Source organism: Canis lupus, chromosome 34, assembly GCF_003254725.2.
Source record: "Canis lupus dingo isolate Sandy chromosome 34, ASM325472v2, whole genome shotgun sequence".
Lineage (NCBI taxonomy): Eukaryota > Metazoa > Chordata > Mammalia > Carnivora > Canidae > Canis > Canis lupus.
The window spans coordinates 26,094,823-26,107,815 of record NC_064276.1 but is presented as its reverse complement, the minus strand read 5'-3'; the positions used below and the strand labels follow the sequence as shown (position 1 = coordinate 26,107,815).

Genomic DNA, 12,993 nt, shown 5'->3' with positions numbered 1-12,993 from the left:
TCTTTGGGCTCCTCACCCTTCATTCAGTGATGAGCAGCCTATCCTGCTCAACAGCCAACTCACAAAAGGCAAAACATATTTATGGGCTGCATTATTTTTCTGTTCCAAATGAAAATAACTTGACTGAGGCCCATAAAAAATGATTAGTGTTACAATTTTAGATAACCTATTTTGCTAAATAGAAGACTGGAAATTGGCAACTCTTCATACCTTAAAATATCTATCTGGATATTTTTGAGAAAGGGAAAGGTGCACAGTTGTCTAAACTTCTGTCTTCATGTTATATAAGTGACGAATCACTAAATTCTACACCTGAAACTAAAATGAATGAATGAATGAATGAATGAATGAAACTATCTTCAGATTACATCACAGACCTAATAATGAAACCAGGTGTTCTGTGGTTGGTTCTGGAATGTTGATTGCACATCTCTGCTTTAGCTTATGATTCTCTAATACCTGCAAGGACATTAGTTAATTAAGTCAATTTTGAAACTCTACTTATTGGGGAACAATCTGTCATCTACTTCAGACTTGACATTTTTCTTCAGGAGACCAAAGAGAAGTGGTTAAAATCTGAAACATGGCAACAACTGGCCTTGGGAAAAGAGTAAATGCAAGCATCATTTGTTCATGTGGCAAATTGTGTAAATGCAGTTTTGATGTGGTAACAGGTTCTAAGAAGACCAGGGGCTTGTAAATAGTGGAGTGCTAACATTCCAGACTGATAACAGTGCTGACGGAAGTGCTGATTCTGATGTTGCTGAGGTTGTCTTTTTTGGGTCATACACACACATACACTCACATACACATTCTCTCTCTCACACGCGCACACTCTCTCACACCCTTCACAATCTTCCTAGCAATGCTCTGCATTGTTTTCCTTGGAGCACTTTAGTTTTTCACTGACAAATGCTTCATTGTGGAGAATTCAGCTGAGGAAGTGTGAAGAGGTTAGAAAGAGAGCCAGTAACGGGCCTGCTAGTGAGCAAAAAGACATATCCTATGAAACAAAGTTTTAATTTTTATTTTACATATTTATACATAAAACTTTCAAGGAACCCTCTGAATCCAACAGAATGTTAATAGCACATCTAAAAATGAACTTCAGGTAGTCAACATTCACAAAATGTTGAAAACTGATTAAAATGTACGTTTTACGGAGAGCTACAACTTCACTACGAGGCAGGCATGTATTTTCTGACTTGTATAGATAGCACCGTCATTTACAGTTCTTCTTTAAAACTACAGTGAAGAATGAAAGTAGTCAGTGGTAAAATACTGCTCCAACTTAAAATCTCTAAACAAATAAAAATAAAGTTAAAACTACCCTCTTTGATAACCATGACTTGTGATGGTGTCAGTACTGTACATTTTTTGTAACAATATTTTATTAAAATGCCTGATATTTAGTGGCACAGTAAAAAAATTAAAATAAATTAAGAAGCAAAGGCCAATCACTGGACGTTAAGCTTCAGACATTATCAATGACTAACACTGATATTCGTTTGTTTCTGCGCCACCTTTAGCAATAGCATTTTTACAACCACAGAAGCAAAAGAAATTCTAGCTCGTCCTCTGGTCGGATGGCTTCTTTCACTTTGCAGGCATTTTCTCTGCCATGTGCTTCTGCTGACTTTCCGCATGTCTGTAAGATTAATCATACCATTAATTAGTGCTAACAGGAAAGATCCAAACTGGTTTCTAATCCAGAGCTAGACCAATCCCCCAAACTGAGGTTCAGAGCTACTCATCGCGAAATCCAGAGAATTAAGACACAGTCCTTAATTCAAATGGATTTGCCCTGTTTAATTTTTATATCTCATGCATGATTCCTTTTATTAAGTCACTAGATTAACCTGAGCATGGTAGCTGTCGCTACTTTTGAGAAGAAAAAGCACTGTGTTTAAAAAAAAAAAAAAAAGGAGAGCGAGATAAGTATCTGGGGAAAATATATCCAATAAATGTCTACTATGTTTCTACGTGCCAGGTACTGCTCCTGGCACCCTGGATCTGGGGGTGAGCTGAGTGACGTCTTTGTTTCCAGGGCACGTATATTCCAGTGGAGAGGGACAAAGATGGAACGGAGAGCAAAGAAGGAGATAGCAGACAGAACATGGTGCTAAGCAGAAAGTCCAAACAAGGTGTTGCGATAGAAGGGAACCATGTGACAACACACGCACATGGACACAAACTTAAGCCTTCAAACAGCTCTTTGACAGAAACTGAAGCCAATCATCTAGTTCCCCTCTTGCAAAAGCTAATGTCTTCCTGACAAACTGTGCGTCTTTGTAGATGCCGAGACTTTCCACGTTTGCCTACGTTCCCCCCTGCACTCGTCCTAATGGCATGACCATGGCAGTGAAGGTAAGCGGAAAGTAGGAGAGGGAGTCTTCTAAGTCATCGAGCCCTGTTATGGCCTGTGAGCCCCACATTCAGCCAACGCAGCAGCCGACCAGCGGAGACAGAGGGGGAAGAAAGGCCAGGCTGCTGACATCACTTCAATGTGCACCAATTAAACATTCTCTCAGAGAGTGATAGGGTTTGACATCTGCAAAAGACGGATGTTTTGAAGGACAGTTTTAGGAATTTATAAATTTGGCAAGAGAAAGCATCTAAAGGTTGTGGTTTCCAGCTGCAATCAAAGCTTCAGGGGTAGTTTTTGGGTGCTGCCTAGATTTGGATAGTCAATGACGTCAAGTTTACTCATTGGTTGTGTGCAGAATGTCTATCAATGGTACAGGGGAGGCAAACCACAAATACTTTCAGAAATAGGGAAGTGACAAAAGTGTCCTTGCCACATTCAACAGCCCACAAGTAATTGGCGATATTCATTTAACAATAAAAGAACTCAAGAAAAAGATATCAGCCCCTTATTCCAAAAACAAAAACAAAAACGCCCTTCAGCAGATCCTGCCATGGCTCTGTTTATGTGCATAAAACAGCCTGGATCATTTCCATCGAGTAGCTTATGGGCCTTGCTCCAATTCAGCTCAAGAAATATCTTGGTGCTCACTGAGCTAAGATTCCACTGCTGCTAATCAAACTATAGTTTCTACAGCAGTTTAAGAATACGTATCATGCACGGCAAGGGTTTTTCTGAGAGGGAAGGACAGGAAGTAATTTCAGAAAATATTGGAAGTTGGTTGTTATTTTGAGACAGACATACAAGCATGAGTTTCATTAATATTTTAAACAAAAGAGGGAAAGGGTTTTACTCCATACAACTAAAAGGTTCTCATCAACTATGAAAGTCCTTTAATTAGCATTTGTTTGACGCATGCCCCACAAGGACTCCTTTTTTTTTTTTTTTTTTTTTTTTTTTAAGGACTCCTTTTTTAGCAACAATCCTTACGGAGGACCTGTACGGAGGACCTGTGCTGGGCAGGCCTCTCCTGGAGATGGACGATTTCACACATGATTATGCGCCACATGGAAGGGATGCCATGTTGCCAGGAGCACCAAGAAGAGGGTCCTAGTCCAGTCTTGGGTGGTGGTGGGTGGGTGGGTGGTGTCAGGGAGCACCTTCCTAAAGAGGCTTGACTTAAAGCCGGTGTTTCTCAAATTCAGCTCTGCATTGGAATCATCTGGAGAGTCTTTAAAAAATCCGAAGGCCCAGGCCACCCCACAGAATCATTAAATCAGGATCTGTAGGGGTGGGACCCACGCATCCGTAGTTTATAAAAGCTCCCCGGGTGACTCCAGCATGCAGCCGAACCTGAGAACCACTAATGTGACTTGACACCTGGGATGGCAGAGGGTCTCATTATCTACTGGACAGATAGAGGGAACAGGTGAATGGAACCTCCCAGCCCCTTGCTCTCCACCCTCTGGGATCAGGCTGCAAAATTCTGACATTTCTGCCTTAGGTGTGTTTAAGTCTCCTCCCTCCACCAGCAAGGTTACAGCTTGCAGCCAGGGATGGACACAGGAACTTCTCGCCACCCGCTCCACTTTAAAGGGTTCCTCTAACACCTTTAAATTACTAACTCCTCTCCTCTTCACCCCGTGGTGCTGCCTGCCCTGTGTCCCATGATCACACCACCTGAAAGGTATTAAAAAAAAAATAGACGCTGCCAACCTAAGTGCTAACTTAACACTTTGAGGGAAGAGAGGAGCCCCACGGCGTCCCCCTTGCAATGAGGAATGCCAGCGCTGCTTTGAGGAGCAAAGAGAAGGTCTCCACTGTCACAGGCAAGTCACAGAATTTATGAAAGAGTTCACATATTTCTTAGAAGATGCAGGTGTTGGATTTATATTTCCCATAATCTTAATACCTATATACAAATGTCTTAGACAAAAAGGGATGTGTCTTACAGCTGTTGTGGCAGTGCCTGCATACATCGGTAGATGGCAATAATATTATGTGAGTGCTGCTGTGATATTTTAGATACAGGCGAATATACTAAGCAGGCATGAGGCCTTCTGGCTTTTTGTTTTTTGCTAGGGGCGAGGCAATCTCCAAAGCATACAGCACAGAGTGCTGCCCATAGGTCTTTTTTGAGGGGAAAAAAAAAAAAAAGCCTCAACAGAGTTCTGTAGCATTTATTTTGCTACCCAAACTATTTTTATAACACTGAATTTAGAAAAATATTTTACCCAGCATTACACATCGGGAAGAGGTTCTGTGGTAGGTGCTAAGTACATTTTCGCTACATATGTTTTCAATGCTTCCCTGGGGTGGTTCTGGATCGTACAGTTAATTCCTTATGTTACTGTGACAAGCAGTGTTCGTTCTCTCCTTGAGGGGCCTTCTACTCTCTGAATACCATTTCTAGGACTAATAGTAATTATTACCTCTTGGTTTAAAGCCTTCTTATGTACTGTCTCAGAGAAAATATCATAGTAAATATGATAGTATTTAGTAATCATAGTATTTAGTAATCATTTAGGTATCATAGTAAATATGAGATCATACGAATGCTCGTGGTATTTCATATACTTCATATACTTATGGTGATAGGATTTTCCACAAAGGAAATACTAAGAAATGCAAGATCCTGACGGGCATTCGCCTCATTTCCGTATCCCCTAGGGGAGGTAACATTCTTTTCCTCTTTAGAGGGGGGTGCTTGGAGCCAGGCCCAGCTAGAAACTAAAGTCCTGGAGTTTCCCCATGGTGAGAGCAATCTGGTGGCACTGGTGCTGTGGAAGGATGCCAGTGTCCCTGCCTTCTGGACATGGCAGATGCGATTGAGAGCTGGGTCACATAACAGCAAATGCCACTCTGTGGCACCCACCACATGGCTGCACATGTGCTGGACACATGCCAGCATGGAAGGGCTGAGGGCTAACTCCCCAGGGCAACAGTCCTTCAGGAAAAAGTCCTTGTGGGCCACAACTGCTGACCTGGTTTTGGTGGGGGTGTAAAAAATTCTAATGCACTGACAATCCATCACAAAGGGAGGATGGTTGTGAAAAAGCAATGCATTTGTGGGGTGCTGTTTTGTTTTTTAAGCAATGCATTTGGAAAGGAGTTTTAGCCACTTCCCCTCCATCTGAACAGCTGACACCAGCAGAGATGAGGTGAGTTACTCATGGAAGTAAGGGGAAGAAGTTGTTCTTTAGAGCTCACTCTTGCCTTAATTCTTAACCTAAGACCATCCTGGGTTTCTTTCCTTCTTTGGAAAGGGTGAGGCATCACTGACCTGGTCAAGTCTTCAATGTCCACCAGCATGGCATCTTGCTCTGTGTGCAGCTCATCTCGGATGAGGAGCAGCTGGACCAACTCTTCGTTCAAGCCTGGAGAAAAGAAAAGAGAGCATTTAAAAGCAGAAAAAAATGCATCTAAGTCAAAATGTGCAGCTACAAGGACCCTTACACAAGTTACTTTGGCTAAAATTCAGGATCCTAATATTAGCTTTTCACAAACCCAGGAGAAGTCCTCAGTTTGAGAGCATGATTAGTTTGCACAATTAGAGAAGTGTTGGAAGAAAAGGAATAAAGTATGAGGTATCTCCAATTATATTCACATTAAAGTGGGAAAAGAAATCGTTAGCTGTTAGGAAAACAGCTTGCTAGAAAAAGCAGGATTTTGTTTTGAAGAAGTGTGAACAAATATGTCCAGGGCCACATGAAGTTTTCCACCTTCCATCACGAGGCTGCTCTCATCACCTGACAGCTGGAAGGAACCATGGCACCTGAATCACTACATCAGGTACCCAGCAGAAGAAGGTGCCCCAGGGGTGCTTGAAGGTCTGTGGCCCGCAGAGGAAGCAGCCCTACGTGCAGGCTGTTCTCAGTAATACCCAAGTCATATCTAAAGATACAGGAAAGCCAGACGTGTAAGACCTGAAGAAGTAACTCTTAAAATCTCTGGAGGGGTGCCAAGGAAAATATTCCTTAGGGTTCATACTGGGAATAGAACATATATGGATATTACCCTTTCTAATCCTCCAAAAATCAGTGCACTGGGATAATTTGGCTTCTGCCCCTGAAAAATACGAACAAGCCAGGGCTCTCTTATTTTTAACCTTTAGATCGAAGCTTTTAGGTCCAGACACACAGACACAGGGGTGATAGCATTCATTTAGCAGCAAGAACTTTGAGGCCAGAAACAGAAAGGAAGGAGGTACTCAGCTAGGATCTCCTTGGAAATGGTTTTGGAGATCCTGACTTCAAATGATGCATTGATCTGCTTTTAGTTCAGACTAGTTTCCAATTTAAAAAAGGGAGAAAAAGAAATCATACAAAGAAGGCTAAATTCATCTACCACTGAAAAGAGCTAGATGACAATTTTAGTATTTAGAAGTCTAAGGAAGATCTTTCAGACATAAAATATCAGAAAGCCTTTTAGGTCCTTGAAAGAATGACAGTCCTAGTAACTTACTCTCAACTAAAATTAAAATATAGTAGAATTAAAAAAAAAATCCTGTGAATCTATGGTTTCTTAATTAGAATGTTAAGCCCTTTCCCTTGATTTTAAAACTGAACATATTAACCTAACTCTGAACATGTCCAATTCTAATTTTTTTCAGTATGTTCTTAGGGTAGCTTTAAAAAATTAAAAAAATTAGTCAGTTTGTGTGAATGCATTTGGTTGGCGGGTCCCTTAGGTAGTTTTAATTCGTAAGTCTGCAGGATTTTATAGAATCATATGTTCCAAAGGTTGGAGGGCACATGGTTCAGTTGGACGAACCATACTGCCCAAGTGTCTTATGTTCTCTCTCTCGGGCTAAGCAACTAACTGCCCTTCTCTGTACAACCAGCCACGTCAAGTGAGAGCCACTCATCTGTCACCTACTCAGCACACTCCTGTTAGAGGCCTTTCTTTATTCTGGGGGAAAAAGGCCCATAATTTGTCATCCTGTAAATTTCACAAATTGGTCATACATATTGCCCCCCACCCCCCGAGTTCCACAATGTACGTTGAATTTGATTTGATGACCTAAAATGAATATACACACAAGTAAAGTTGAGGGTATAATTGCATAATTAATGATGTGTAACTACCAAATTGTAGCATAGAAACAGATGTTGTGAGCCAAATACACACCAGGCATCGTGCTGCTAGGTGCTGGGGATTTGAGATTAATAAAAGGAACCTATCACCTCTGTGAACGTTGAATAATTCTTGAAGTTTCTGATCATTTTATGGTAAAACAAAAACAAAAACAAAAACAAAAACAGAGCCTTGTGATTCTCTTCCTTCTCTTGCAGCACGCAGGAGGAAACCAATGAAACAGACAAAGGAAGTGAATCAAGGAGGCAGTACTATCCCACGATATTTCACATTTGATACCCCAATTTCAAGCACACTGAACACTTACTTTCTATCTGGGAATGGAGATCATTGACTATCACTTGTAGCTGCCCGAGAGTCATGTCCCGCAGGTCAGTGGGCTTTAAACTTCTTTTCATCAGGCATTCACTTATATGAGGCATGTGTGGCAGCTAAAGATACAGAGGGAAGAAATGGAGGTGTGAACACAGCAGCCAGGATACTGAGCACAAGACCCATTTTCCTCCTGAAAGACCCACTCTCACCCACTTCCATTGAGGTCCTTTGCTCCAGAGCTTTCCCAGTCCAACCTCCCCACTGCAAGCTCCCCGCCCCACCCTGGCCCCACACACCATGTTGCCCAAAACACTACTGGCATCAAAATGCTATGCTACTTAAATCGAAAGCTTGCAGACTGGTCTCAGACTAAGGCTGTGATAACTGCGAGTCAATGATCATGTCCACAAAAGAATGACCAGGGAGCTCAAGGAATATCAATGACATGGATAAAATTAATAGTATCAGCTCTTTATTAATTTGCACCACGTTATAAGCACTGCGCTGTGTGTTCTGAATGCTTTGTTCATAGAATTCTCACCATCATGCTCTGACACAGGTATTACTATTCCCATTTTAGAGATGACAAAATTGAGACTTAGTAGCTTGCCCAGAGCCTCACGGCAAATTGATGGCAGAGCTGAACTTCAAAGACCAGGGCCCTTCATCCACTATGCCACATATTCCCATGACAGCTAATCTTGCCTCTAAGAAATACAGTTATTATGAATCAAGAACAGGGTTTACTTTTATGTAATGTGTTGCTTATGTATCTTTAGCGGTACAGTAGGAAGGAAAAAGAAACGAACTTCATTATTTCTCAATGACAGTACTTTTTACAAACTGCCTTGTAGAAACCCAAGTTTGCATAACTCTGGGAAAGAACTGGGACAGCGTCAACCATTTGCAGCCACCAAAACACTCGCTGGCATTTCAGTATTTGCTGCTTACGAGATCAGCGACGGGAGACTTTTTCCTGTTCTGTTTTTCCACTTCTACTTGCATTTTGGCCATTGGTTTGGCCATGGCGAGGGCCATTTTGGCTTCGGCTTGCAATTTCTTTTGCCTTGTGAGGAAATCCATGTCATCCAGAGATTCGGATTCCTCTTCAGTAGTGTCTCTATCAGAATAGGAAGAACTCTGTTTGCTCTGTGAAGGGAAAAAGAAGAGCCCTGAGCTTTCTGTCAGGTACTATCTTTGGAGATGGGCTACAGCATTCCCTCCTGGAGGGACTGAGAGGCCCCTCCATCAGTGTGACTCACCACTTGATCTGGCCTGTACCAAGCTCAAATAACATTGAAGAGGATGGTTTATTTCTTCAATGCCAAGAATAGACTCTGATTTTAGCAGAATAATGTAACAAAAGGGAGAATCTACTGATGATGAACTTGAGATGTTGATTCTTGGTCTCAAACGTTCCTGAAGTGATCACACACACAGCAAAATATTTAACCCAGAGCTAAGGCAGCGTGCTGTCCTCTAGAGTGTGGACAGGGTCTCAGGTAACCAATCAGGTTCAGACATGGCCTTGCATTCATGGACCAAACGGTTGCCTGTTGGTTGGTCTTTGGTAAGGAAAGTGATATAGAGTAAAGAATTCCAGCAGAAAGCCCCAAGCTTCATAATACGTGTGCAAGGAATGAGTAAGGAATGTTTTACACACATTATCTTGCTGGTTTCTCTGAGCAACATCGCTGTGTGCTAGCCTTCCCACCCTCACCCACATCCCCATCCCTGCCTTTTTAAAATGTGTCCCACTGTTGCTCTGCACTTACTATTTCTAAGCCCAGTGGAGAAGGACTGGTAGCTGGCATAATTTTTTAGGGCATATGTGATTTCCCTCAGGGTTTCATATGAAAGTAGTCGCTAACTTTAACAGAGCTTATGTCTTCTTACTGGATCACAGCTTTGATTTTTCATTGTCAAATTTTAGGAGCATGCTATGGCAAGAGACATTCCTCTTTTAATCTCTGCCATGTTCTTTCCCTGACTAACAACAAAAAAAGAAGCTAACTGAGCAGGAAAGCACACGCACAGAGCATTGGTGGCTCTGGACTCACCATGGGAGACAAGGGGGTGTCCAAGCTGGTTTCCGTCTTACTGTCATCAGCATCGCTGTCCTTATCACTGCCACTGTCGTTGACGAAGCATATCTGCAGGTTCATCCCACTCTGCAGCCTGGGCAAAAGCAAACAGGACAGCAGTTCTACTCAGCTGTCTGCTATCTGGTGGCACTCATTCGGATTGTCTGGCTTTGTTAACAGAAAGCAATCTTGTGTGTTCTTCACATGGAGAAGTGAGTGACGCATATTACTCCCAACTCACAAATGATAACTTCTACTAAAGGACAATGATGATAACTGAATGAGTTCATAACTTTTTTTAAAAAAAACATTTTACAGGATCCCTGGGTAGCTCAGTGGTTTAGCACCTCCCTTCAGCTCAGGGTGTGATCCTGGAGTCTTGGGATCGAGTCCCACGTCGGGCTCCCTGCATGGAGCCTGCTTCTCCCTCTGCCTATGCCCCCCTCTCTCTCTTTATGTCTCTCATGAATAAATAAGTAAAATATTAAAAAAAATTACTTATTTATTCATGAGAGACACAGATCGAGGCAAAGACATAGGCAGAGGGAGAAGCAGACTCCACACAGAGAGCCTGATGTGGGACTTGATCCGGGGACTCCAGGATCACGCCCTGGGCCCAAGGCAGGCGCTAAACCGCTGAGCCACCCAAGCATCCCCAGTTCATAACTTGATAAATGATAAAATGAGAACTTTTGCTAAATTATTTTTTTACACCGATTTCATGTTAAGTGAAAGCTAATTTAATGCCACATATAAAAGCACCCGGCACAATACCAACCACATAGCTGATGCATAATAAATATGTGTGGAGCCACTGAGCTTACATTCCTTTTGATAAAGATGAATGGGGTCCTCAGCCAAATAAAGCTGCCTGGTATCATTTAGTGTAACCAAAGGAGTTCATTTATGTCACTAAAAAAAAAAAAATATATATATATATATATATATATACCTAAAGAAACTTAAGGAAACCCCAAACCCAGTCAGAAAGGCACTAGCTTGCAACATAGCAGACTGCCTGGTGCACGAAGAGCCTCAGAAGTGGAGACTTCTCAGAAGCTCCTTCTGTTTGTGGTGAATCCTGTAGCTCCATGAGTGATGTTGCTGGAGATGTGGCCCCAGAGGGTCACCCAGCTGTGTGTCTGCTACATGTGAGGCTGGACAATGGGTGCAACTCTGTCCTCACCTTCTTTTGAAATTCGAGACATGTCAATACTGTTTGGCTATAAAGAGTTTTTAAAGAAGTAATTTTTCAAGCATCCCTAGTAGTCCCAGTCTGTTTGTAAGCTTAGAAGAAAAGGCAAAGGAGGTTCCTAAGTAGCAAGGGATCCTCAGGAGACTGTCTAAGCTAGGTTTAGGAAGCAAACACTGAATTGCTCTGGCATTATTACTGTCACAGGGAGCAATGCAGAGCAACTCGTCTGAGAGTTAACATTATCATCTTTTTTTATTCCAATGGGGTGGGATGCTTTGTATAAATTGCTCAGATGATTCATATAAAGTGATTGTTTGAAAACCAAAGGGAGGGGTGCCTGGGTGGCTCAGACTGTTAAGCATCTGCCTTTGGCTTAGGTCATGATTCCAGACCCTCTCCTTACCGCTCCCTGTGTTTGTGTGCACACTCTCTCCATCAAATAAAAAAATAAAGAATTAACATTAAAATGACAGGGAACCCAGAAAAAGAAAATCTACTGATTTAACACAGGCGCTGTCATGGTTATGTGTATGTACTGCCACCTATTGTTACCTTCTGCAATTACTGAAAGTCCAGTAAGGAGAGGCAGCCCTCCCCTCAGCTGCTTCTGTGCCCGGCCTACCTTCCTGTGCAGACAAGGAAGCAGGACCGCGCTAGGCCCAGAAGGCACAGGTTTTGCCGTGATCAGCTCAGGGTGCTTGGAGCCAATGGGACTTAGGTTCTGAATCCTCCCTTCTGTCTCTGGGCCCATTACTTGAGCTCTATGAACCTCAGTTTCCTTATCGGTAAAAAGGGGTGAAAGGGGTGAATAATTCCATGTTTTGTAAAGAAGGATGAAAATAGTTCAGAGCTGGGCACAGGGGAGGTGCTCTGTACATATTCATATTCTTCTTTTCTCTATTTTTCTGAAGGCCCAGACAAAGGAATATAGAATTTAAATGGACCTCTAAAGTCACTTAATTGGGGCACCTGGGTGGCTCAGTGGTTGAACATCTGCCTTTGGCTCAGGTCATAATCCCAGGGTCTTGGGATCGAGTCCTGCATCAGGTTTCCTATGGGAAGCCAGCTTATCCCTTTGCCTATGTCTTTGCCTCTCTGTCTCTCATGAATAAATAAATAAAATCTTTAAAAAAAAATAATGTCACTTAATTGAATACCTCGCCTGGCTTTGAATACCTAAGAGAGTGTCCTCAACTGTCTAACTATTAGGCAGCTTGGACTTCTGCTGAGCTGGACTTTATCTCCTTCTAATTTTCTTCCATTGGAATTTTTTTTTTTTCCGGGAGAAATCTAATATATTCAGGTTACCTTTTGATCCCACATAAATTAAGTTTTAAAATTAATTATCTGTAGTTTGTCACCCCCCCCTCCAATCAACTCATTTTTAATCTAAAACTCAAGATATATGGATTGGAAAATAGTGGGAAGTAAAACTGAAAATTAAAAAAAAACACACATTGAAAGCATATTTTAAAATTAAGGAGACATTTTAAATTAAACCTAATTTGAATCTAGGAGTATGCAGCATTTTCTATTTACTGAACTGCTAAAGTCTTGAAGTGTCTGGCCACTGGACACACAGATTATACATATAAAAAACCCCCCACGATGGGATCCCTGGGTGGCGCAGCGGTTTGGCGCCTACCTTTGGCCCAGGGCGCGATCCTGGAGACCCGGGATCGAATCCCACATCGGGCTCCCGGTGCATGGAGCCTGCTTCTCCCTCTGCCTGTGTCTCTGCCTCTCTCTCTCTCTCTCTCTCTCTGTGACTATCATAAATAAATAAATTTAAAAAAATAAAATAAAAAAACAAAAACAAAAACAAAAAACCCCACGATACCATTACAAAATAAGGTTTAAAACACCTAGGGATATATATTTTCATTCTGAAGAAAGTCTGATTATAAATTCTGTTGTTCTGCCTCCAACTGGCCTTT

General features: G+C 42.0%; 1 protein-coding gene across 12 annotated transcripts in view; it reads right to left on the bottom strand.

Moving 5' to 3' along the window:
* Nucleotides 1–1,006: 1,006 nt before the first annotated feature.
* SCHIP1 (schwannomin interacting protein 1) overlaps nucleotides 1,007–12,993 on the bottom strand; it is a 711,518-nt gene continuing 699,531 nt past the window's right edge. For all 12 annotated transcript variants that reach the window (XM_025425391.3, XM_035710256.2, XM_049105868.1 and 9 more), the window contains 5 exons: nucleotides 9,838–9,955; nucleotides 8,729–8,926; nucleotides 7,770–7,893; nucleotides 5,649–5,742; nucleotides 1,007–1,648 (listed from right to left, as the gene is read on the bottom strand). In XM_025425391.3, coding sequence (XP_025281176.3) covers nucleotides 1,597–1,648; nucleotides 5,649–5,742; nucleotides 7,770–7,893; nucleotides 8,729–8,926; nucleotides 9,838–9,955 — 586 coding nt within the window. In that variant the 3' untranslated portion in view covers nucleotides 1,007–1,596. The remainder of the gene's footprint in view (nucleotides 1,649–5,648; nucleotides 5,743–7,769; nucleotides 7,894–8,728; nucleotides 8,927–9,837; nucleotides 9,956–12,993) is intronic.